The following is a 25308-nucleotide window of genomic DNA, read 5'->3' on the forward strand; positions in this document are numbered from 1 at the left end:
GAGAAACAGGCATGTAGGGAGACCCCTAGTGGTCATATTTTACAATGAAAAATGCATATATAAATAAACATTTTAGGTAATGATATGCAATTCGAAAGTTGTTAGGGAGACATTAATGGACAATGTATTAAATGTTATTTTTGATGATAGGTACTCTTTAACCTAAATCATAGGTGTGCATATTGAAAATGTGAACATTCCTGTACAAACCGCTAATATTGCTTTGATCCAGCATCATGGTGCCGAATAGTGTGCTCTAAATGGCCAGAAGAAAGGACACAGTAATAACTGTATAACATTTTTCGGGAGGTTAATGGCTTGACAGTCTGGACGTCAGCATACAGCATTCTACTGAAGGTGTGTTGACCAGGCACTTCACCTGTGGGGTTAATGCACTGAGGGCTCTGTTAATGTATTGTCAGGCACTCCGTCTTTATGAAGTGCTCTTCTCGGAGAGATCTGTCTTGCCGGTATTGTTCCCACACCTATGATTTGTGCACCGTCCTGTGTTTGTGTTGTCACTTGTGCAGCTGTGACTCTGCATTCCTGGTTAAGATTGTGCTTTGCTAGAGATCTGTTCTTCTGTGACAAGTCTTTCATATTGACAGCAATTGACCACGTCCTCTCACCATAGTTACACAAGCCCTCTTCTAATCTGCATACATCTGATCAAAAACCAAATACAACTGATATTCCGTTCCCTCCTGGCAAGAAAACCTTCTTTCCTTCACTACAGTTGTCAAAAAGGATCATAGGGAACGACAGGCAGCGAATAATGCAAGCCTGTGGGAACTACTTCTTATCAGAATGCATGTTGTTTTAGAGGGATGAGCTGGGAGACCACGCCTGCTGCTGCCTGTGACAAGTTAGTAAGGAGGTTAAACTGTGCTCCCACCCACCATCTCTCGCTGCCTCCCTCCCCTTCTCTCTGTGTCTCTCTCATTCTCTGGAGAAGTAGTGCTGTACACTTTCTCTGTGTGAAGGAATCAATGTGGAAAGGCAGACTCTTGCACTGTGCGACAAAGGCAATGCAACTTTTTGCACACTCTCTCTTGTGGTTTCTGGGTGCCAGAGATGACAACAACAGTGGTTTTTGACTGCAAAGATCAGAAGGACTACGCTGTGAGGTAGGCATGGCTTGTAATAGAAAACCAGTTGTACACACCCGTGCAATGCAAGTGGGTGGAAGTTTTCATAGATTGTGCCCTTTGCACTTCCTTCCATGTTAATGAGATGACCCCACATAACTTTCATTGCTTGCTACCAGGTTGCAGCTTGCAATAGTCCATTGTCATTTGGTATTCTGTCCTGACATCTGGTCACTAGGGATGAGTGAATTGATTTGCCAGGTTGGAGTTTCATAGAGAATTAGGCTCATTTGCCTTCTAGAGATTCCATGGGGAAGAAGAGGGCTTCTTCAAAAAGATTTGCTCATCTCTACTGGTCATCTGAAGAGAGCAGAATAAGCTGGGAAGTTTGCTGGTTGTGTAGTTAGCTGTGCATTGTAATTCAGCATTAGGGTCCATTCTCAGCACCCATCTTTACCTGATCACTAATGTAATAACTGCTACCTCCTCCTTACCTCTTTCCTTTTAGATGATTGCAGCCACCAACCTCGTTGTTTTCCACTCCCTGCCTGTTTTGACTTGAAAAGACCATGACAGAAGTCTTTCTATCAGCTCTTTTGAATGTTACTCAAAGCACTTTGCTGGCAAGTGGCTCATCTACTGGGAATGTCACAAAATGCTCTTTGACAAAGACAGGCTTTCAATTCTATTACCTCCCCGCTGTGTATATAGTGGTTTGTATCACAGGATTTATTGGTAACAGTGTGGCAATATGGATGTTCATTTTTCACATGAAACCATGGAGCAGTATCTCCGTCTATATGTTCAATTTGGCACTTGCAGATTTTTTATATGTCCTTTCCCTCCCAGCGCTGATTTTTTATTACTTCAATAAAACGGACTGGATTTTTGGGGATGCCATGTGTAAATTGCAAAGGTTTATCTTTCATGTGAACCTCTATGGAAGCATTCTGTTCCTGACTTGTATCAGTGTCCACAGATACACAGGGGTAGTGCATCCACTCAAATCACTCGGGAGGCTGAAGAAGAAAAATTCCATCTACATCAGTGCTCTTGTCTGGTTCATTGTTATTGCTGGTATCTCTCCCATCCTATTTTTTTCTGGTACCGCAATGAGGAAAAATAAAACCATTACATGTTTTGACACGTCTTCTGATGATTACTTAAGAAGCTACTTCATATATAGCATGTGTACCACTGTTTTTGGCTTCTGCATCCCTTTTATACTAATTTTGGGATGTTATGGATTAATCGTTAAAGCTTTGATCTATAAAGATATGAACAATGCTCCGCTGAGAAAAAAATCTATTTATCTGGTCATTATTGTCTTGACTGTCTTTGCGGTTTCTTATCTTCCTTTCCATGTAATGAAGAATCTGAATTTGAGAGCCAGGCTGGATTTTCAATCCCCCGAAATGTGTTCATTCAATGACAGAGTATATGCCACCTACCAAGTGACTAGGGGTCTTGCTAGCCTTAATAGCTGTGTGGATCCCATTCTATATTTCTTGGCAGGAGACACCTTTCGGCGGAAGCTGTCAAGGGCAACTAGAAAAGCATCTAGAAGAAGTGAAGCAAATGTGCAATCAAAGAGTGAAGAGATGACTCTCAACATCTTATCGGAGTACAAGCAGAATGGAGACACAAGCTTGTGAAGACTAAGAATTGGATTGCTTCAGACACCCAACTGTTAGCACTATGGGGATGCACTATCCAAGAATATGGCTTTTTTCCTCTTGTAATATTTTTACGGGTTAAAGTCAATCAAAAATACTAAGATGGGATAGAACTATTTACCCAAAAGAAAGCTGAAAGTTCTAAGGCATCTTGAAAGACATTTGCATTCCCATCACTGTCTGAGGAACAAATAAAGGGGGTGTTGTCCCTCTAGGATCATTTTATCTCCACAAGCTTAACATTTTAAATGTATTCTTTTCCAAATTATTCCAGATTTTACTGTGAATACGTTTTAACTACTGCTAACTCGGTGAAGGAATGTATCTTAAAAAGTTGTAATGTGCTGATATTTAAAAAAAAAGTATTAATAATTAGGTGACTATATATTTTTTCTGTGTACCTGCTTTTCTTGGAAGCAATGGACATTGGAAATGATTATTTTACTGGAGAGACATTTTGATTTAAAAAAACAAAACAAAAAAAATAAGTATTGCTGCAATAGAGATGTATTTATTCGGAGAAAGCCACATCGACTTGAAAGCTTAGCTATATAGAGATACTTACTCAATACTTCTGCCCTTCCGTTATTTAGATATGTCTCTTTTAAACACGGAATAAAGAAAAGCAGGCAGAATGGGGGTGAGAATTATCTAGACAAATTTTTATATACCCATAAGGAAGAATATTATTTTATTCAACAAGAGGCTGCTGAGGTGATGGTCAAAAGAAAAGGTTATGTCCTTGGTCATATCAGTAAGGGATGTAGAGGAAGCACTTGAGTACATGATAACTGGATTACCGCTCTTTAGAAGAGTGTCAGTTGTCTTTGTAAATTTTATTGCACAAAATGGACTATTTATGAAAGAAAAAAAAACATTTCAAAATTTTAACAAAGTTATAGAGAGTTTTAATAATTTTTGAAATTCGATTCCTAATGAACAAGGGCTTATTGTGGAAAAAGATCAATACTACCTACCCTAGGCACTAGACTCCAGTATCTGTGAGGTGTATGATGGAAGACTATGAGAAATATGATATGCTGTATGAGATTAGGTGTTTTTAGGTTTTAAGCCAGGCTAGACTGTATGCCTGCAGAATGCAAGGCTGTGTGTTCCCTTTGACCTCCAGATCCAGATCTACTCTGGTAACCACTAACTACTGACAAACACAGTATATGTAGATCTCCAGGAACATTTCTCAATTCTGGGCATCGAGACTTTTTTTTTTTTTATTTCATTTAGTGCTCAGCAACTAACAGTACAATAATGTTCTTGAAATGTGGCATGATGTATCTCTATATCATGTCAATAGATGATATGAAGGGATAAATGTGATTTACATGTTAAACGTACTGTGTATGTTTGGAATATAGTACTGTATGTGTTTAATGCTTACGTGAAAAATGTTTTATTTTTGTACCATTATCTGTAATTTAATATAGTTCAGTAAATCTGTTTTACCTGTGATTAACAGTGCCATTGAATTGATTTGCCTATGGAGACAGTGTTACTTGACATTAAAGCCTCTCTCAGGTTTTGTAGTTCAATTACTAAATGTGTTTAACTTTCACAATAAAAAGGGGTATTCATTTCCTTATGGCGCTGTGATGTTTGCATGCAGGATATGTGTACAGCATGGTAGTAGTTCATAGACACTAAAACAGCAAGAAAAACAACAACTTTTGACCCCAAGTGTGTCTGGTGTTGTACTTGGCCATTTCGATCTCAAAGAGACCCAATAAAACTATGAAATATGTTTTGCTGTTTTCATATTATTAAACATGAGTCTACCTAGATGTAGGTTATGCAGTTTAAAGATGGATAGCCTATGTCACGTAGTGGCATCTTTCGACGAGAATATGAGAGCTGTCAGGCTAGCTTAGTGGTTTCACACATCTTCAAGGAAGAAAAACTAGTCACTGTCTATTTCGATTTGTAGAAAGTGTCTAAATAGGCATGAAAGAATAAGGTTCATAGGTTTCACTTCATTCCAGAAGATGGACCCCTATGCAAATGCTGCTTTAATCTTTGAGCCCTTGCTTTTTCCCATGTACACTGTATATGGTAGAAGAAAGGTTCCACTTATTACCTTTGAGTACAGTGCATGCTTTTGATAAACATTTTCAAGACAAGACACTATGCAAATTCATCTCCATGATCACAATGCTATTATAGAATGACATCCATCTAACCTACATTAATGTGTTTTCCAAACAAAGCATCAACAAGTGCACACAACCCTGATTGAGTGTCATCAATTTCAATAAGTAAAATATACACAAATGTATGAATAAACATACATGTTATATTTTAATTGCCATTACTGTATGTCTGTAAGTGAATTCACATCACAACTCATTATTCAGGTTTAATACCAATAGAATTGGTTCCACTGTATTGTGAATTGACATTTTTGTGTTTGCAGACTTACCTGATTGTCGTATTCAGTAGGAAACTATTGAGCATTATTGTAAGGCTTTGCATGTGGTTTCATATGTCTATTTATTACTTATTGATGTTATTATAAATATTTATTGTTTATAATGTAATGTGCTCTTAAGAGTTGAGGAAATGTAGAGATCAACTAGTTGACCTAATTGGAACACCTTTTCCTGATAATAGGGATTTACAGCTTTTGAGGACTGCCATTGTCCACTGAAGTGACTGTGCACTCATTGATTTTAATGGTGAGGTATAATGCTCCATTTTCTTTGTAGTGGCACTGCAGGGAAAATAAGACCTTACATAACACTTACACAGCAGATCATCATGGGATTCACAAGCAGCAAGGTACTTCTCAATCAACTAATCTCCATTGGACCATCTTTTTACAAATAGGTTGTGTATACCTGACACCCTCATTTAAAAATATTATTATTACTTTTGTTTGTTTGTTTTGGTGTAGGATGTAGTATGCATTTGCGTTTTGCTTTTTTATATACTTATAATAGTAGCTCTTAGGAAGTATAATAGCTTGTTTTCTACGAGTGCCTTGATATTAAAGGGGTATTTCGGCTTTATGCATCTTATCCCCTATCCAAAGGATAGGGGATAAGATGTATGATTGCAGGGGACCCCCGCGATCTTGGTGCAGCCCGCCCGGCATTCTGTGACGGCCGCTGCGTCCTAGATGGGGACGTGATGTCACGGCCACGCTTCCAAGTGATGTCACGTCATGTCCCTCCATTCATGTCTATGGGAGGGGGCATGGCAACCATCACATTCCCTCCCATAAACATGACTAGAGGAGCGTGGCCGTGACGTCACGTCCCTGTCTCGGACGAAGCGCCCCGCACAGAATGCCGGGGGCTGCACAGAGATCGCGTGGGCCCCCAGTGCTGGGGCCCCTGCAATCATACATCTTATCCCCTATTCTTTGGATAGGAATAAGATGTATAAAGCCGGAATACCCCTTTAATTGTGTTCCTTCTGAATATCCTCTGCAGCCATGAAGTATCATGGGAAGTATAGTTAAGCACAGCTAGGGCACAGACAGGTCACCCTCTTAGCTCTTTGGCACATTATACTGTAGTTAGTGGTTTTGCCCACTTCAAAAGTCAAGTAGTTCAATAACTCTGAATTAATATACACAAATTAGATCTTTTCATGAGAACATATGGCAGCATGACTGTGTCTGTGTAACTATCCTGCTCCAGGTGGTGTCTATTTTTACCATGCTAGAATTAGTTTGTATACAGCACTGAAGACCCCACACATCTCTAAAGAAAACACATTTCAGATTCAAAATATGCTCAACACATAAGATGAACTTTAAATGTCTTTCGGTTTGGAGATTTACTATGATTAATGGAGCATGGCCAGAGCTAATCCTATAGCAGCTACTCTGTCTTCATGGGCTGCAGGGACACATACAGATTTGTCCAGGGCATGATCATGGTTGGTGAGGGTTCTGGGCCAAAGAAAATGGTGGTGGCCCCACCCTAGTAGCAGTATCATATCATGCATGGATAACATGAAGTATGCATGCTCTAATGTAACTAAGATAAGATAATCTATCATTGGCTGGTTGGTATATAACATGCCTTTTCATGTGTTTATTGCCCCAATTAGTTCATTGCAGGTTGATTCACATCTCTTCCAACAATCTTGCTGCTGGGAGTGTCTAGGAAATGCTGGAGGATACTGTTATGGAGACTTCCCAGATCTCCAGGGTGGGCACAAAACCTTTGTGCTCTCCCTGAAATCTGGCCCTGGTTTCCAGCTTCCATGCTTAAAACACTAACTACATCAAATGGAAGTTTATCTTTTTGGTTGTCAGTATCACCTATAATACCTCTACTTTTTGACCGGATATACATGATTCTCATAATATCACATATTGTATGTATCTTTTTATGGTCTTACATGCTTAAAGGGAATGTCATCAAATTACTTATTGTTTAAAGAGGACCTGTGGTCAATGAGTTCAAATTGAGTCCAGATAGCTTAGCAGGGCTAATCACATTCTCGTTTACAGCGTGATAATTTTCTCCCATCACTTAAGCCCCCCACTCCCACTGCTTTGTAGTCCCCTCTGATTGAATCCATCACATGGGCTGGACTTTATTTTCATATAGGCTGTGTTCGGCTCAGTTTCGTGCATGCATATTTAATTAAAGGAGTAGTCTAGCTTAGAAAAATGTATTCCCTATATGTGTCAGATTGCGGGAGGTTCAACCCTTGGGACCTGCTAAGAACTCCTTTCTGGTGCCCTGGCTTTCCTCCGGCATGAAGCTGTCTTGACCACCAACACGCCTCCTCCATGCATCTCTATGGAAGAGTCAGAGATACAGTGCTTCAGCTCTCCCAGGGAGATGAATGGAGGGTGCATGCTGACCCCTGCTCAGTGCAGGAGGAGAGCCGAAGCATTGTGCAGGAGATTGTGGGTGGGGTCCCAGTGGTTGCATCCCCCACAAATCTGTTGCTTAGCCGCTATCCTTAGGGGATACATTTTTTTTAAGCTGGGTAACTCCTTTAATGTAGTATGGCTTCCCACTCAGGAGTTACAGTTGTTTGTGCAAACCCATGCCCCATTCTTTAAATATGCACACAGTGACAACACAGCCCATCTGACAAATTCACTGAATCAGACAGAAGGGACTACAAAGCCCTATAACTCAGCAGGAGGGGGGGAGAAGGGTGATCCTCACGCTGTAAACAGGTATGTGATCAGGCCCCCCAGGCTATCTGCTGATTACTGCCACTCATTTTACCATCACTGCAGATTACTGCCACAGGTCCTTTTTAAATCAAGTTTATAATTAAACTTTTAGCTATTTTATATTATAAATTAATTCTAAAATTTAGCAGATTACATTCTATTCACTAGACCTAAAATTAAGCTGGAACTCCCTGTTCTGTAAAGATCACTTTTAAGCTGCCTCCTTCTTATCTCATCATAGGCAGGATAGACAAGATGAGATGGTGATGGTCAGAGCTTATTCTTTCTATCTTCCTGGACATTAACCTCTATACCGGTCACAAAGTATGCCTAGAAACTCTCCCTTAAAAGTCAATAGGGTTACCTTCAGTCTGTCAAAAACAGCTTAGGCAAGATGGCTGCCCCCATGATAATGTACAACGACTAGAGATGAGCAAATTTTTGAAAAATGTGATTCTGCCGATTCGCTGAATTTCCTGTAACACTCATAGGGTGTGTGCTGGGTTAGTGAAATAATACTGGTATTCAGTATGACATGCAGATCAGAAGCGTTGCTATTAGAATCACTGTCGCAGAGCAGCACAATGACAGAGCCTGGAGGTGGCATCAGTATGAGGAGACCATTTAGTGGCTGAATGACAGAGCGTGAAGGTGTTGGCAGCAGGAGGAGAACATATAGTGGCTAAACGACACAGCCTGGAGTTGGCGGCAGCATGGGGAGACCATATAGAGGCTGAATGACAGAGCGTGAAAGTGTTGTCAGCATGAGGAGACCACATAGTGGCTGAATGACACAGCTTGGAGTTGGCGGCAGCATATAGTGGCTGAATGACACAGCCTGGAGTTTGCGGCAGCATGAGGAGAACATATAGTGTCTGAATGACACAGCGTGGAGGTGGTGGCAGCATGAGTAAAACATATGGTGGCTGAATGACACAACATGGAGGTGGCGGCAGCATGAGGAGACCATATAGTGGCTGAATGACAGCGTGGAGGTAGCGGCAGCATGAGGAGACCATATAGTGGCTGAATGGCACAACGTGAAGGTCGCAGCAGCATGAGGAGACCAAATAGTGGCTGAATGACACAGCATGGAGTTGGTGACAGCATACAGTGCCTGGATGACACAGCCTGGAATTTGCGGTAGCATGAGGAGATAGCCTCAATAGGCATCTAGAACACTTTGACTTGTCCTAACACAAATAGGGAGTGTGCTGTGTTAGTGAAATAATACTGTTATTCAGTATGACATGCAGATTACAGGTATCGTTATTAGAATCACTATCGCAGAGCATCTTTATGAGGCAGCAGTGAGACCATATGGCGTCAAAATTGAAGAGAATAAAGAGATTGTTATGTAATTTTTATTTAACTTAATTTGAATTTATAAAAATAAACCCATTCTGGTGAGCATCGAGCATCGAGCTGCCGGTCCTCCGCCGGGAAAGATACCACCTGTTCCAGCCCCTGTCTCTCAGCACCCCCTTGACTGTAAAAGTGCAAATGTTTCATTTGATCAGTTATGGTTTATTGTTATTGCTCCAAGCTGTTTCCTTGGATTCTTGTAGTAACTTCACAATATATGACGTCGACGACCATAGAGCTTTAGTCTTGAAAAGATTACATCAATTTTTTTAAATTTAAGATTTATATTAGACTTCCCAAGTTTAATGTCCCAGCATTTACTTTGAACTTATACTGTATGGCCAAAAAACCCAATCTAACAAGGAGTCACATGGCGGCACAATGACAGAGCCAAGAGGTGGCAGCAGCCCAACGAGACCACAGGGCCTCACAATAGAAAAGATTAAAGATATTTTGTAAAATTGAAATTGAAGATTTTAGATTCATGAACATTTTTAAAGTTTAATCTAAATGCCAACAGGATAAGGAGACCATATGGTGGCACAATGACACAGCCTGGAGGTGGCAGCAGCATGAGGAGACCATAGGGCCCCACAATTCCAAAGATTAAAAGATACATTTTCAAATTTTAATTGACAATTTTTGGTACCTAACAGCTTTAAAACAGGATTAGATACATTCCTGGAACAAAATAAGATTAATGCTTATGAAGAAATATAAAATCTCATCCCTTCCCCAATATCGCGCCACACCCCTACCTCTTAATTCCCTGGTTGAACTTGATGGACATATGTCTTTTTTCGACTGTACTAACTATGTAACTATGTAACTATGTAACTATGTACCATAAACATTTTTAGGCAATGTCCCAGCAGCATGATCAGACCATAGGGCCTCACAATCCATAAGATTAAAAGATACATTTTCAAATTTTAATTGACGATTTATGGTAGCTAGTTCTACCATAAAAATGTTTAGGTAATGTCCCAGCAGCATGAGGAGACCATATAGTGCCTGAATGACACAGCGTGGAGTTGGCAGCAGCATATAGTGGCTGAATGACACAGCCTGGAGGAGGCGGCAGCATGAGGAGACCATGTAGTGCCTGAATGACACAGCGTGGAGTTGGCAGCAGCATATAGTGGCTGAATGACACAGCGTGGAGGTGGCGGCAACAGGAGGAGACCATATAGTGGCTGAATGACACAGCGTGGAGATGGCAGCAGCATGTGGAGACCATATAGTAGCTGAATGACACAGCCTGGAGAATAGTAGCTGAGGCAGGTAGGCCGAAGAAAACGGTCTCTTTTGTTAAAGTGTTATTATGCACAAGTAAGTATTGAGGATATGCAATACGTAAAACTTAACTTTTAATAATATGCTTAGGATAAAATATATGGACCTAAATTATTCTTATCAAACAAAAGGAAAGGTATGCAAAAAACTCCATGTGCTACCTACACCACCAAGTATTGATGTGATGCAAAGACCTCTAAAAAGATGGAAGGGAACAACGTATGGTCCATTGTAACCAGTGGGGGTAAAAATTGCCCCTGTAAGGCCCTACTCTCACCCTCATTAATCCCTTCTTGGCAAGTGTTACTTAATCGAAAAAGTGTGGCCCTACACAGGAAAATCTCTCTATTTCTACCTAAAAACCCTGGGAAATGGCAGTGTTTGTAGGAGGAAATAGGGAGAGGTTCATGTGTGTTTGGCTGCCTAGAAGTACTGCGGATGTTCAAGGTGTGTTGGCATGGGTTTCCTTTCGTTTTGGAAAAAAAATTTGGTTCGGCAATATTTTCGGTTTAGATTTTTCGGATACATTCGGTATTCGGGTGTTCGGCTTGATTTTTCTTCGGATGCATTCGGTATTCGGGTACATTCGGTAACTCTTTTTATTCTTTTTTGGACTTTTGGATCCTAAGAAATTATGGAGATACCTTTTTTATTAAAATTTCGTAGGGTACCATAAAAATAATAATAAAAAAGATACAGTAGTGATGGAAAAAATTGTATCTAACGAAATGTATCTTTTTTATTATGAAATGTTTATTAATTTTTAAACAGGGATCAATTTATGTGAGCGCGTAAAGCACTAAAAATGGACAATAATAAAAATGTATTGTGTGCGTGTTTTTCACTTTTTTATTTATTTACATTTTTTAGGTAGTACTACTACTCCCAGCATGGAACACACTGTTCCATGATGGGAGTAGTAGTTACCTTACCTGTACTAATTGACAGATCGCCGGGGTCCCTTGCGTTCCTCTTGTATAATGTATAGATGCGGCAGCTGCTCTTCTATGATCCCCTGCACTCACGTATATATACACATAATCATATTTCTCACAGAGCTGTGATTGACCAGATGGTTCCAGCCAATCACAGCTCTCTGTGAGAAATAGGAATATGTGTATATATACGGCCGTGCAGGGGACCATAGGAGAGCGGCCGCCGCATCCATACATTATACAGGAACATCACAGCGGGTGCCAGGAGTGATATCCGCAGTGATCTTTCCTTTACTACAAGTACTACTACTCCCAACATGGAGTGCACTCTGCTCCATGCTGCTAGCTGTAGTATCTATACAGAGAGATTGGAGTTATAACACCACCTTAAGTATAAACATATAAATCTTTATTGAAAATGTTTTACATAAAAAACATATAGTTGCAAAAAAGTGAAACATTGCAATAGAAATCCAACACATAAATATCTGGCGCAGAGTAAGAATAGTACATGCAAATGAGTACATAAAAATTGTCCACACACTATATATAGCAATCTATGGAATAAAACAGTTTAGCCACTATGGGCTATCCATACAAATGTTGCATAATAATATATCAAGATTAGCTAGTAATATAGCCCAGAAATGGTATATAGCCAGGTCTGGGAGTGCATAGTGAAATACAATGATGTTGGGGACAACATGTCTAAGTACTCAATAAAAGTCAATATGTAACCTACCCATGTGGGATAGCGAACTCTGCGACCGACCCCTACGATCGTTTCGGTTTCCCTTTTTCAAGAGTACCCTTCTGTAACTCCACCCCTAATGACGTCATCACTAGAGGGCAGAGCTACACGGACCTGCCCGGTACTCGAGGGAAGTAAGCTGGACTTCGTCTTCTGTATACACTATATACAGCTATCTATAGATAACTGTATATAGTGTATACCGCCCACAGGGTTAACCTACACTGTCCAGCAGTGTAAGTTAACTTTTTCAGTATACACATTGCTGGCTCACTTAACCCCTTGCTGAGCTGGGCGCTATGCGCAAGCCCAGCAAGGGGTTAAGTGAGCCAGCAATGTGTATACTGTATACACGTTGCAGGCTCACTGTAAGCTCTTGCTGGACAGTAGATATACGATGTATACCTACGGCTCAGCGTCAGCTGTTCTCCCGGCTCTGTAGCCCTGAGAACAGCTGATCCCGAAATTCACATAAGGACGATCGCAGCGGGTGTCAGGAGGAGTGACATTCGATGGAATCTGTCCCTTACTGCAGGTACTAATACTCCCAACATGGAGCACACTCTGCTCCATGCTGGGAGCTGTAGTACCTGCATTAATAGACATATCACAGCGAGTGTAACTTCTGACACCCGCTGCGATCTGTCTATTAATGCAGGTACTACAGCTCCCAGCATGGAGCAGAGTGTACTCCATGTTGGGGGTAGTAGTACTTGTAGTAAAGGAAAGATCACTGCGGGTATCACTCCTGACACCCGCTGTGATGCTTCTGTATAATGTATAGATGCGGCAGCCACTCTCCTATGGTCACCTGCACAGCCATATATATACACATATTCCTATTTCTCACAAATAGCTGTGATTGTCTGGAACCATCTGGCCAATCACAGCTCTGCGGGAAATATGAATATGTGTATATATACGTAAGTGCAGGGGACCATAGAAGAGCTGCCGCCGCATCTATACATTATACAAGAGGATTGCAAGGGACCCCGGCGATCTGTCATTTAGTACAGATAACTACTATTCCCATCATGGAACAGTGTGTTCAATGCTGCGAGTAGTAGTAGTACTTCCTAAAAAATGTTTTAAAAAAGTGAAAAACACTCACACACTAAATTTTTATTATTGTCGGCTACATTTTTAGTGCTTTACCCGCTCACATACATTGATCCCTGTTTAAAAATGAATAAACATTTCATAATAAAAAGGATACATTTCGTTAGATACAATTGTTTCCATCAATACTGTATCTTTTTTATTATTTTTTTGTTATTAGAATGAATTCTTTACGTTTGTTTATGGATAACGAATGCATTCGTTATTTACCGCATGCATTCGGTAAATAACGAATGCATTCGTTACTTTGCTATTCGTATTATCGTGGCTATTCGGGAATGTTCAAAATATGTTTTCGTGCATTCGGATCGGTCCGAATGCCCGAAAACGGTAACATTCAGTAAATTAGACATTCGTGCCGAACCGAATTGCACATGTCTAATGTCAAGGTATGCCACCCCCTGCTGGTTCAGGTCTTGCTCCAGGTTTACCTGGTGCTGATGAGTTGTTTCACTATGCGGGTGAAGAAAGCTACTCATCAGCGACTGTAAACAAGTGAGCATGCATCATGCCATTTGTGTAAGTGACTTGGAGGGACTCCATCTTCACTGCATACTACCACGGTGTGTCTGGGTCCAGTGTCTCGCCTTCCTCATAACCCTCTAGCTGCTCCTGCTCTCCCTCTCCTGTCAGATGAAAAACCACCCATCTTGCAAAACCTAAACTGTGCTCCACTGTGCCCCTCCTCCTCCTCCAATTCAGCCCCACAGGGCTCAAGAGGCCATGAGATATAGGCGCCATGTCTCCAGTGCCCTGACCAGACATCGTTTCCAACACATGTTGTAGTAGATGAAGCAGTGGAATGACGTTGTTCCTCCTGTAATCCTGTTGACTGACTCATAATGTGGCTTCCTCAAAGGGCCTGAGCAAATGGCAGGTGTCACGATTGAGCTGCCACTGGTTGACATTGAAGTTACACAGTGGAGTCCCCTTATCCGCTTGGATCATCAAAAAATCGATGATGGCTTTTCTCTGTTCACATAGTTGGTCTAACATATGGAGGGTGGAATTCCAACGTGTTGCAAATCAGACTTTGATGGGGAATGCCATTCTGACGCTGCAGCTCAAGGAGGGTGTGCTTTGCGGTTTATGAGTAGTTGAAGTGCATGCAAAGTTCCCTTCCCATTGTTAAGATGTCTTGCAGATGGTGGGAACACTTCAGGAACCGCTTGACAACCAGATTGAACATGTGTGCCATGCAGGGCGCATGGCTCAGGCTTCCTTGTCTCAGCGCAGACAACATGTTCTTCCCGTTGTCGGTCACCATGGTTCCCATTTCCAGTTTTCATGGAATAAGCCATGATTCAATTTCTTTATGAATGACTTTTAGCAGTTCCTCCCCTGTGTGACTGTAAGGCAAACCATGTGAAGAACAGCGTGACACGCCGTGCCCTGAACACATGGTATGCTGGAGGGGTACTGAGACTCTTCCGTGCAGTGGAGGCTGAGGAGACGGTGATGAATGAGGAGGCGGAGTCGCACATTGTCACAGGACAGACGACCTGATAGCGTGGAGGAGGAAGCGGCGTGACCTATCCAAGTTGCTGTTGTGGCTGTACAGGAACTTCATTCACCCGTGGACTGTAAAGGACATGTATCGTCCCTGACTGTAGTTACAACTCCACACGTCGGCGTTGCCGTGCACTTTGGCAAACACCTATAGGTTCAAGGACTGGCCCACGTTTTGTTTCACAAAATTGTGCAGGGCTGATATGGCCTTCTTCACAACGGAATGACGGCTTGGTACTCTCCACCTCGGCTCGGCACAAGCCATCAGTTCTCTGAAAGGTGCAGAGTCCACCACTTGAAAAGGGAGGGACTGCATCACCAGCAACTTGGACAGCAGCACATTCAGCTTCTGTGCCATTGGATGAGTGGGTGCATACTGTTGTCTCTTGGACATGGCTTTGCCGATGGATTGCTGGCTGATTGTCTGACTCGAAGAAGCAGGAGCATCTGGAGTGATGGAAGATGGGTGTGACACACAGCGCCCTTTGGCTGAGGTGATGGAGCCTTGGCTGGCTGAAACAGGGAGCGGTGTGCCACTGGGGGATGCAGCAGGCTGGACCACCACATCGGAGCCATTGTTCTCCGAACAAACTTTATGGTGACGCTGCATATGTTGAGGCAGAACCGTGGTGCCAACATTGGGACACTGGCCATGCTTCCCCTTCTGCCGAAACATCTTGTATGTGGCCATGTTAACCACCTCTGGATGCTTGATGAAAAACTGCCACACCGCCGAGTAGCTGATTTTCCCACCAATAGTCACACTGATTGACTGCTACTGCCGCCGACTCCAGGAACCCCTGTTCCATTACTTCTCGGGAAGGTATGCTGCCGTGAAGCAGACGGTCTACCCCGGGCACGTTTGGCTCCAGATTTTCCACTTATGCCACCATGCTGACTGCCAACCATGCTACCACCTTGCTTGCTCAGCTGCTTCCTCACGGACAACCTGCAACCCTCTTCTCCTGATGATGATGAAGCCCCTTCTGCACCCGGCTCCCAAGTGAGATTGCCTTCATCATCATCGAGTTGTGTTTGCACGTTACTCATGTCCTCTCCAGGTTCCCTAACAGTGTCTGCTTCAGGAGCCTGAATGCTCGCAACACTACCTCCCACACCACTCTCCTCATCACTACTTGCACGCCTAGCTAAGGTAGCAGTGGATGTCTACTCCACTTCTTGGCTGGGCAGTAGCTGCTAACTGTCCTCTAGATCGTTCTCACTAAATAGTGGAGCTGAACCCACAGCATAAAATACTTCTGTGGGGGAGGGAACAGCATAGGACAGAGGCAATAGGAGGACAGGGACTGCTCCCGGGCCATGCCAACTGAGGGTTTTGTCTGAGGAACCCACCGACTGTTGACTGGGGGTGTCAGATGTCACTTTTGAAGTGGATGACCGTGTTAACCAATTGATGACGGCAGATGGGTTGCTGGTCGAGACGCGACCACTAGCTGATAATGGGAGCTCAGTCCTCTCACTGCGACTCCTGCTGCCACTTGCCCCTAGTCTGCTGCGACCTCTGCCTGATGAATGTAGGCCTCTGTCACTCCTCTGTGCACTTCCTGGGACTTCTCTGCCTGACATACTTAGGGCGTAAATGAGGCTAGTACAATACGCTCCACTACACTTAAAACAGTATTTGTCTACAACACCAGCAGGTGTGTACTTTTGCCTGGCATTTCACAGTATATAGGCCCTTAAGACTTTAACAGGAACAAAATAGTACATCACGTAGATGTACATATGTAACATAGTAACATAGGTTATAAGGTCGAAAAAAGACTAGAGTCCATCAAGTTCAACCTATATCCTTAATGAGTCCCTACAGAATTGATCCAGAGGAAGGCAAAAAACCCTAATACAAGAGGTAAAAATTCCTTCCACTCCAATTACTCCAAATATGACAGTCAGAATAAATCCCTGGATCAACATTATGGGGGAGATGTATCAATGTTGTTGTTGGCAGACGTTTTTTGTAGATCATTTTGGTTGGTCTAAATTTGGAGCAATTTCTCCAAATTTATCAAACTTGTGCAAGCCCCATGATAAATTTCGTGCAATGGTCTAAATCTCCACACATTTCTATTTGTAGACATGTTGTACACCTCACAGGAAAAGTGGTGTATCCTGGACGCTGGGATTTTGTTCTATTGTTTTTCAGGATTCCACTTAGGTTTTTTTTTGTCCACCAGCAAAAACGCCTGAAAAACGGTCCCAGCTTTTCCTGCATTTTGGTAATTTTTCTTGGGGGAGATTTATCAAAAACTGTAAAGAGGAAGAGTAGTGCAGTTGCCCATGGCAACCAATCAGATTGCTTCTTTACAAAAATGAAAGGAGCAATCTGATAGGTTGCTATGGGCAACTGCACCGCTCTTCCTCTACATAGGTTTTGATTAATCTCTCCCCTTGTGTTTTTTCTTGCATTTTTGCTGGTGTGCGGAAACAAACATTTTTGTACCCTGTGTGCATTTTTTTCACTGCAGGTACTACTCCATGGGTCGGATTTCAGAGCGCCCGCCCCACGGAGTGTAAGGAGGTAAGGAGTGATGTATAGCATATACATATACAGGGTGCAGAGCATCACTACTTACCTCCGCCCGCTGTATAGTATACAGGGGGCATAGTGTATCCATGTATACTATACAGGAGCCCAGCAAGGAAAGAGTTAACCCACACTGCAGCTCTGAGTTAAATCTTTCTGCGCTCTCCTGTATATACAGCCATCTATAGATGACTGTATATACAGGATACAGTAGGCAGACAAGAACAATTGGAGGCTCCCTGTTACACACTGCAGTATGGGCGCACTCCCCAGGTGAGATCGCAAATTATGTCCTAAACTTTTTTTTTTCTCATTTCAGATACGTGAATGGGGAGGACTACATCAGATTCAGTGTATTGTGATGATGACCAGCTTTTTTTTAATGTCAATAAAAGGTTTAATGAGGGCTGTGTGGGGAGTGTTTTTTTTTTTAAATACATTTTTTTTCAATGCCGGGCTTAGCGTTAGCCACAAAAATAGCTAGCGCTAACCCCCAATTATTACCCCGTTACCCACCGCCACAGGGTTGCCGGGAAGAGCCAGTACCAACAGGCCTGGAGTGTCAAAAATAGCGCTCCTGGCTGGGGTTATTTAGGTTGGGGAGAGCCAGTAACAATGGTCCTCGCCCACCCTGGTAACGTCAGGCTGTTGCTGATTGGTGCGTATCTGACTGACACTGAAAATATGGGGAACCACACACTTTTTTTTATTACAAAAAAAACGACAACACATAGGGTTCCCCATATTCTCAGTGTCAGTAAGACACCAACCAATCAGCAACAGCCTGACATTACCAGGATGGGCGAGGACCATTGTAACTGGCCCTCCCCAGCCTAAATAACCCCAGCCTGTTACCGCCTAGGCCAAGGAGCGCTATTTTTGATGCTCCGGGCCTGTTGGTACCGGCTCTTCCTGGCACCCCTGTGGCGGTGAGTACCGGGGTAATAATTGGGGGGGGGGGTAATAGATTCCGTCTACAAGACGGATTCCACTACTGAGCCTGAAATTTCAATTATACAAAACACAACACATGAAATAAAAAATGTATTTAAAAAAACACTCCCCCACAGCAATCGTTAACCCTTTTATTGACATTAAAAAATGCTAGTCATCGTCACACTCCACAGAATCTCAGGTAGTCCTCTGCATTCACTTATCTGAAATGACAAGAAAATAAAAACACGAAAAATGGGTCAGTACATTTTGGCGCTCTCCCCTGGGGAGAGCGCACATCATGCAGTGTGTTCCTAAAGAGGGAGCCTCCAATTGTTGCTAAACTACAACTTCCATCATGGGGGCTGTAGGTAAACAACAGCTGGAGTCTCCCTGTTTGGGAACACACTGCCAAAAAGGCTCTGTTCCCATTATGCAAAACGCATAATGAGAACAGAGCCATACTTACCACCCGGGCTTCAGGCCTGGACTGTGAAGCTCCGCCCCCTAATGATGTCATCACTAGGGGGCAGGGGCGGAGAAGTTGCAAGGGGTCTCAAGAGTGAGACCTCTGAGATCCGTCAGTCTGCCCTTGGACTACTACTCCCATCATGGGAAATTTTGTGTCCCATGTGGGAGTAGTTGTAGTACTGCAATGCTGAGGGATGGCTCTTACACATCCCCCAGCTGTGAAACTGTGTTGTGACTGTTAGGACTACTACTCCCATCATGGACAGACTCTGTCCATGATGGGAGTTGTAGTCCTGGGGCTGAAGGACAGATCGCAGCAGGTCATTCTTCAGAGACCCGCTGCGATCTGCATTTATTAACTTAAAAAGCCGGCGGCAACACTGCACTCCCTGCCGCCTCCTGTATACAGATGTCACGATTCATAATCCCTGCCGCCGGGAGAGGGGAGCTCTGATTGATGGAAAGCTATTCACCACTATACACCAATCAGAGCTCCTGTCTTCTGGCGGGGATTATGAATTGTGACAGGTCTATACAGGGGAGCAAGTGGAGCCGCTTCTACAGTATATAATTGTTATGTTATTTCCCCACCACAGACTAATACTGACCCCCTGTAAAGTGAGCGCTGGGACTGCTGTGTGATTGACAGGTCCCCAGCGCAAGTTTCCGGCCCCACTGACCTTTATATGTTATAAATCTTTATGATACACACTGCCCGTCCTCCTCTTCATTCTTCTGATACCGGAGACGCGCGGCTTCTGCTTTCACTATAGTCAGAGCGCCCCCTGCCGTTGTCTGACCCCAGCCCTGTGCAGTGTGGAGGCAGGGAGGGGGCGCTCTGTCTATAGACTATGATACAGAAGCCGCGCGTCTCCGGTATCAGAAGAATGAAGAGGAGGACGGGCAGAGTGTATCATAAAGATTTATAACATATAAAGGTCAGTGGGGCCGGACACTTGCGCTGGGGACCTGTCAATCACACAGCGGTCCCAGCGCTCACTATAGAAGGGGTCAGTATTAGTCTGGGGGGGGGAAATACACATAATTATATACTGTAGAAGCGGCTCCACTCGCTCCCCTGTATAGACCTGTCACAATTCATAATCCCCACCAGAAGACAGGAGCTCTGATTGGCTAATAGTGGTGAATAGCTTTCCACCAATCAGAGCTCCTGTCTCCCGGCGGCGGGGATAATGGATCGTGACATCTGCATACGAGAGCACGCGGCAGCGCAGTGGAGCCGCATGTACCGCCGGCTTTTTAAGTTAATAAATGCAGATCGCAGCAGGTCTCTGGAGAATGACCTGCTGCGTTCTGTCCTTCAGCCCCAGGACTACAACTCCCATCATGGACAGAGTCTGTCCATGATTGGAGTAGTAGTCCTAACAGTCACAATAGAGTCCCGCAGACGAGGGATGTGCGTCTCTCAGCGCTCCGGTACTACAACTACTCCCATTATGGGACAGATTCTGTCCCATGATGGGAGTAGTTGTAGTACTGCAGTGCTGAGAGACAGCTCCTGCATCCCCCACCTACATCTTCCACCATCTGCCATTTTCTACGAGTCCTTGCTAGCACTCTTAGGTTTAGACTACTTTTCTTGCAAAAAAAGCGCAATTGCGCAAAAAAAAACATCTACTTTTTTTACGCAATTGATAAATACCAGTCCACTGGATTAGGTGGTGTACGGTAGACCAAACTGGTGACAACTTTAGAAAACTGTCCACCAAAAAAAACGCAGCTCTATGCAAAAAAAGCGCAATTGCGCAAAATTTGTAGACGTGAAAAATGGTCTAAATGCAATGATACATCTCCCCCTATGTCCCTATAAATCTAGTATACATAACTAGCGATGTTATTATTCTCCAAAAAATGCATCCAGACCCCCTTTTGAACTCTTTCACCGAGTTCCCCATGACCACCTCCTTCGGGAGAGAATTCCACAGTCTCACTATTCTTACATTAAAGAACACCCATTTGTGCTGGTGTGGAAATCTTATTTCCTCAAGACATAGAGGATGCCCCCATGTTATAGAGACAGTCCTGGGTATAAATAGATCATGGGAGAGATCTCTGTAAGGTCCCCTGATATATTTATACATAGTTATTTGGTCTCCCCCAAACCTTCTTTTTTCTAAACTAAATAACCCTAATTCTGCTAATCTTTCTGGGTACTGTAGTCCTCCCATTCCCCGTATTACCCTGGTTGCCCGTCTTTGAACCCTCTGCAGCTCCACTATATCTTTCTTGTACACTGGTGCCAAGTACTGTACACAGTATTCTATGTGTGGTCTGACTAGTGATTTGTACAGCAGTAGAATTATTTCCTTGTCGTGGGCATCTATGCCCCTATTGATGCACCCCATGATTTTATTTGCCTTGGCAGCAGCTGCCCGACACTGGTCACTACAGCTAAATTTACTGTTAACTAAGACTCCCAAGTCCTTTTCCTCGTGAGTCGTCCCAAGTGTTCTCCCATTTAATACATAATCCCAGCCCGGATTTTTCTTCCCCATATGCATTATCTTACCTTTTTCAGCCTAAACCTCAAACCTATGCAGATCCATTTGTAACAGTTCACTGTCCTCCATAAAGTTTACCGCTTTATAGAGTTTAGTATCATCTGCAAAGATTGCTACTTTACTATTCAACCCCTCTACAAGGACATTAATAAATATATTAAATAGGATAGGACCCAAGACAGACCCCTGCGGTACCCCCCCCCCCCCCCACTAGTAACAGTCACACAATCAGAATAAGAACCATTAATAACTACCCATTAATAACACACATTCTCTCCCCAGTCCAAGCATTCTCATTTTATGCACCAACTTTTTATGTGGCACTGTATCAAATGCTTTGGAAAAATCCAGATAAACGACATCCAGCGATTGCCCTTTGTCCAGTCTGGAGCTCACCTCCTCATAAAAGCTGAAAAGCTGATCAGGTTAGTTTGACTGGACCGATCTCTCATAAAGCCATGCTGATATGGAGTCATACATTTATTTTTATCAAGATACTCCAAAATAGTATCCCTTAGAAAACCCTCAAACCACTTACATACAATGGAGGTTAAACTTACAGGTCTATAATTCCCGGGGTGACCTTTTGACCCCTTTTTAAATATTGGCACCACATTTGCCATGCGCCAGTCCTGGGGAACAGTCCCTGTTACTATAGAGTCCCTGAATATTACAAATAGGGGTCTGTCTATTACATTACTTAATTCCTTTAGAACACGGGGGTGAATGCCATCTGGGCCTTGTGATTTGTATATTTAAATTTTTTGTCTGCGGCACTGTACTTTTTCCTGGGTTAGACAGGTGACCTGTACTGGGGAGTTTACCTTATCTCGCTGTATTTCACCTGGCTTTTCATTTTCCTCGGTGAATACAGTGGAGAAGAATTTTTATTCATCCATATTGGTTTTCTTTTATTTCTGACCCTTTTATTCTCATAAGGTATATACATCTTACAGTGAGAATTTAAGATATTTTTAAGTTTCCCATTTAGTTTCAGTATTCTTGTTTTTGTGGCCCCTCGAGAGATTCCCTTATTGAAGAACAAGTTATAATGTATTATATTATGATCACTATTTCCTAGGTGTCCTTTTACTTGCACATTAGTTACTCTGTCAGGGCTGTTGGTTAATATTAAAGGAGAACTCCAGGACATAAAAATTGTCACTCATGCTGCCGGCAGTCAAAAAAATTAAGATGTACATACCTTCCTCAGCTCCCCCGGGGCCTTCGGTAACCGGCTCCGGCCTCCGCCGTGATCCACTTCCTGGTTTCCGGTGGTTGGAGAGTCTTACTGCGCTCAGCCAATCACCAGCCGCAGTGAAGTCCCGACTCGGCCAGTGATAGGCTGAGCTGCAGTGTGACGTTTTTGGCCCCGGCAGCAGGTGCCAGTGTAGTGAAGGATTTTGTGTCCTGAAGCGTTTTCACACTGCCGCTCAGCCTATCGCAGGCCGAGTCTGACTTCGCTGCGGCTGGTGATTGGCTGAGCGCAGTATGATTCATCCGACCACCGGCAACCAGGAAGTGGATCACGGCGGAGAGACCTGAGCTGGTTACCGGAGGCCCCGGGGGAGCAGAGGAAGGTATGTACATCTTTATTTTTTTCTGCCGGCAGTATGGGCGACAATTTTTCTATTCCGGAGTTCTCCTTTAAGTCTAGTAGGGCGCCCCCTCTGGTCCGGCCCTGCACCATTTGGGACAGATTATTGTCTTTAGCTACAGTCAGAAACCTGTTTCCTTTATTAGATTCACAGGTCTCAGTCTCCAAGTTTATATCAGGATAGTTAACGTCCCCCTTATTATCACATCATTCTGATTTGCTGCCTAGTTTATTTGCTTCACTAATTGATCTCCTGGCTCTTGCAGTATGTTTGGTGGCTTAATTCTAAGTCCCTCTCACTTTTATACCTACACTACCTTGTATACTTCACATTCTTGTATACAGACACACAATCACTAGCTCAAACAATCGCTTAATGTACTTGCTTTCATAGTTACCAGATACCACCTCTCTCTTCCACTGCCTGGAAGTGAATGCAAAAATGTGGTATGGAGTACTTATGAGGGGAGGACAATGCACGCCAGTACGCTTAAAAAAGTATTTGGCCCACATTAATCACTGTAGGTGTAAGTGAAGCATTTTTTTACACCTCTTTTTTCTGTGCTGATAATGTGTAGGAGCACCAAATTTATTAAATGTTCACAGAGCATTTGATACATTTTGTGCAGGTACACATTTTCTCAGATTTCTCTCTTCACATACACTAAAAAGCTACGCCAGGTCTGGGATGGTGTAGATTTAGAGCCTTTTCAGTGGCTTTGCGCCTTTTTTGCACCTTTTTACAAAAAGGCGCAGTTCATAAATCCCTTCTATATCATGTGTATTGCCAACATCAGTGGATTGCAACTCAAAATCAGTTGATTGCAACTCAAAATCAGCAGAAATGTGTAAACAAAAAGGTGCAAAAAAGGCAAATAAACCCTGCTTGCGCCTTTTTGTGTCTTTTGTAGACACAAAAAACAGTCTAAAGACAATGATAAATGTCGGCCTTTGTGTACAACACCAGCAGTACTCACCAGTGCTGCAGCACACAGTCGCTGTGTACTAAACCCAAAATTGCACTTTCTCTCTCAATCTCACTCCCTTCCCTATCGGTGCTTCTAGGCAGGATTTGTGCTTGAGGTGAATCGCTGCTGTTCTGTGCAACACATTGTGCAACCCACTGCTCTCTGTCCCTCTCTGTAATAGAATGCTGTATTGACTGGGAGGTGAATCGCTGGAGTAAGAATGGTTTTCTGTGCAACACACACTGCTCTCTGTCCCTCTCTCTGTGCAACAGAACGCTGATGTGACTAGGAGGTGAATCACTGCTGGAAAAAAGCTTTTCTGGCCAATACACAGCGCTGTCTGTCCCAATCTATCTCTCTGCAAAGAAAGGCTGAAGTGACTGGCCGCAATATGGCTGCCGATTATATAGGGTTGTGACATCACAGGAGTGACTGGCTGCTGATAAGCTACATGCTGCATGTGATTCAGGGTCATCCCGCCTACCCTTGTTCCCAGGATCCTTGCTTCATGTCCTCACATGTGAATCAACCATTTTAGATGCCCTGGAGCCTGGACCGCACTAAATGGAGTTTAATGAAGCGATTCGCGTGATCAATTTTTTTCTGAAATTCATAACCAATTTGAATTTGTCAGCTTTGATTTGCTCATTCCTAAAAACGACCTTAGCGCAATTCAAAAAACACATGTCTAGACCACTTTTCTATAGAAGTCAACAGCCAGCTCCAAACTATTGTTTCCTATGTTCCATGTGGCTGCTGTAAGGTATATCTCTAAATTATGTTAAAAACAGCTCAGGCAATATGGCTGCCCCCATAATCATGTACAGAAAATAGAATCAAACAGGCTATGGAACTGAAAATAAAAACAAATAAGAAAATATTTAATATCAGCAGTTAGTTTTAACTAGTGAACACATATGTTGGAAAAACATTCCCTTTAAAGGGGTACTCCGTTGGAATTTTTATTTTTTTACAAATTTGTAAATTACTTCTCTATAAAAATCTTAACCCTTCTAGTATTTATCAGCTGCTGTATGCTCGAGAGCATATTGTATAGTTCTCTTCAGTCTGACCACAGTGCTCTCTGCTGACACCTCATTCCGTGTCAGGAACTGTCCAGAGCAGAAGAGGTTGCTATGGGGATTTGCTTTGACAGTTCCTGACATGGACATGGTGTCAGCAGAGAGCACTGTGGTCAGACAGAAAATAACCATACGATTTCTTCTGTAGCATACAGAAGCTTATAAGTACTGGATGGATTAAGATATTATATAGAAGTAATTTACAAATCTGTTTAACTTTCTGGCACCAGTTTATCTGAGAAATGTGTTTACCACTGGAGTACCCCTTTAAGTCTACAATAACAAGTATC

At 42.9% G+C, this 25308-nt stretch overlaps 1 protein-coding gene across 1 annotated transcript; it reads left to right on the plus strand.

The window, feature by feature from the left end:
* The first annotated feature begins 919 nt into the window (after positions 1 to 919).
* On the plus strand, positions 920 to 4520 carry P2RY1 (purinergic receptor P2Y1). The gene is made up of 2 exons (XM_056563175.1): positions 920 to 1127; positions 1597 to 4520. The coding sequence occupies exon 2, from the start codon at positions 1658 to 1660 to the stop codon at positions 2741 to 2743; it is 1086 nt and encodes a 361-aa protein (XP_056419150.1). The 5' UTR covers positions 920 to 1127; positions 1597 to 1657; the 3' UTR covers positions 2744 to 4520.
* The last annotated feature ends 20788 nt before the right edge of the window (positions 4521 to 25308 follow it).

This window comes from Hyla sarda, chromosome 3 (assembly GCF_029499605.1).
Source record: "Hyla sarda isolate aHylSar1 chromosome 3, aHylSar1.hap1, whole genome shotgun sequence".
Lineage (NCBI taxonomy): Eukaryota > Metazoa > Chordata > Amphibia > Anura > Hylidae > Hyla > Hyla sarda.

Excerpts from the sequence above, each read along its gene's own strand:
- P2RY1 (XM_056563175.1), top strand. The coding sequence starts at position 1,658 with ATGACAGAAGTCTTTCTATCAGCTCTTTTGAATGTTACTCAAAGCACT.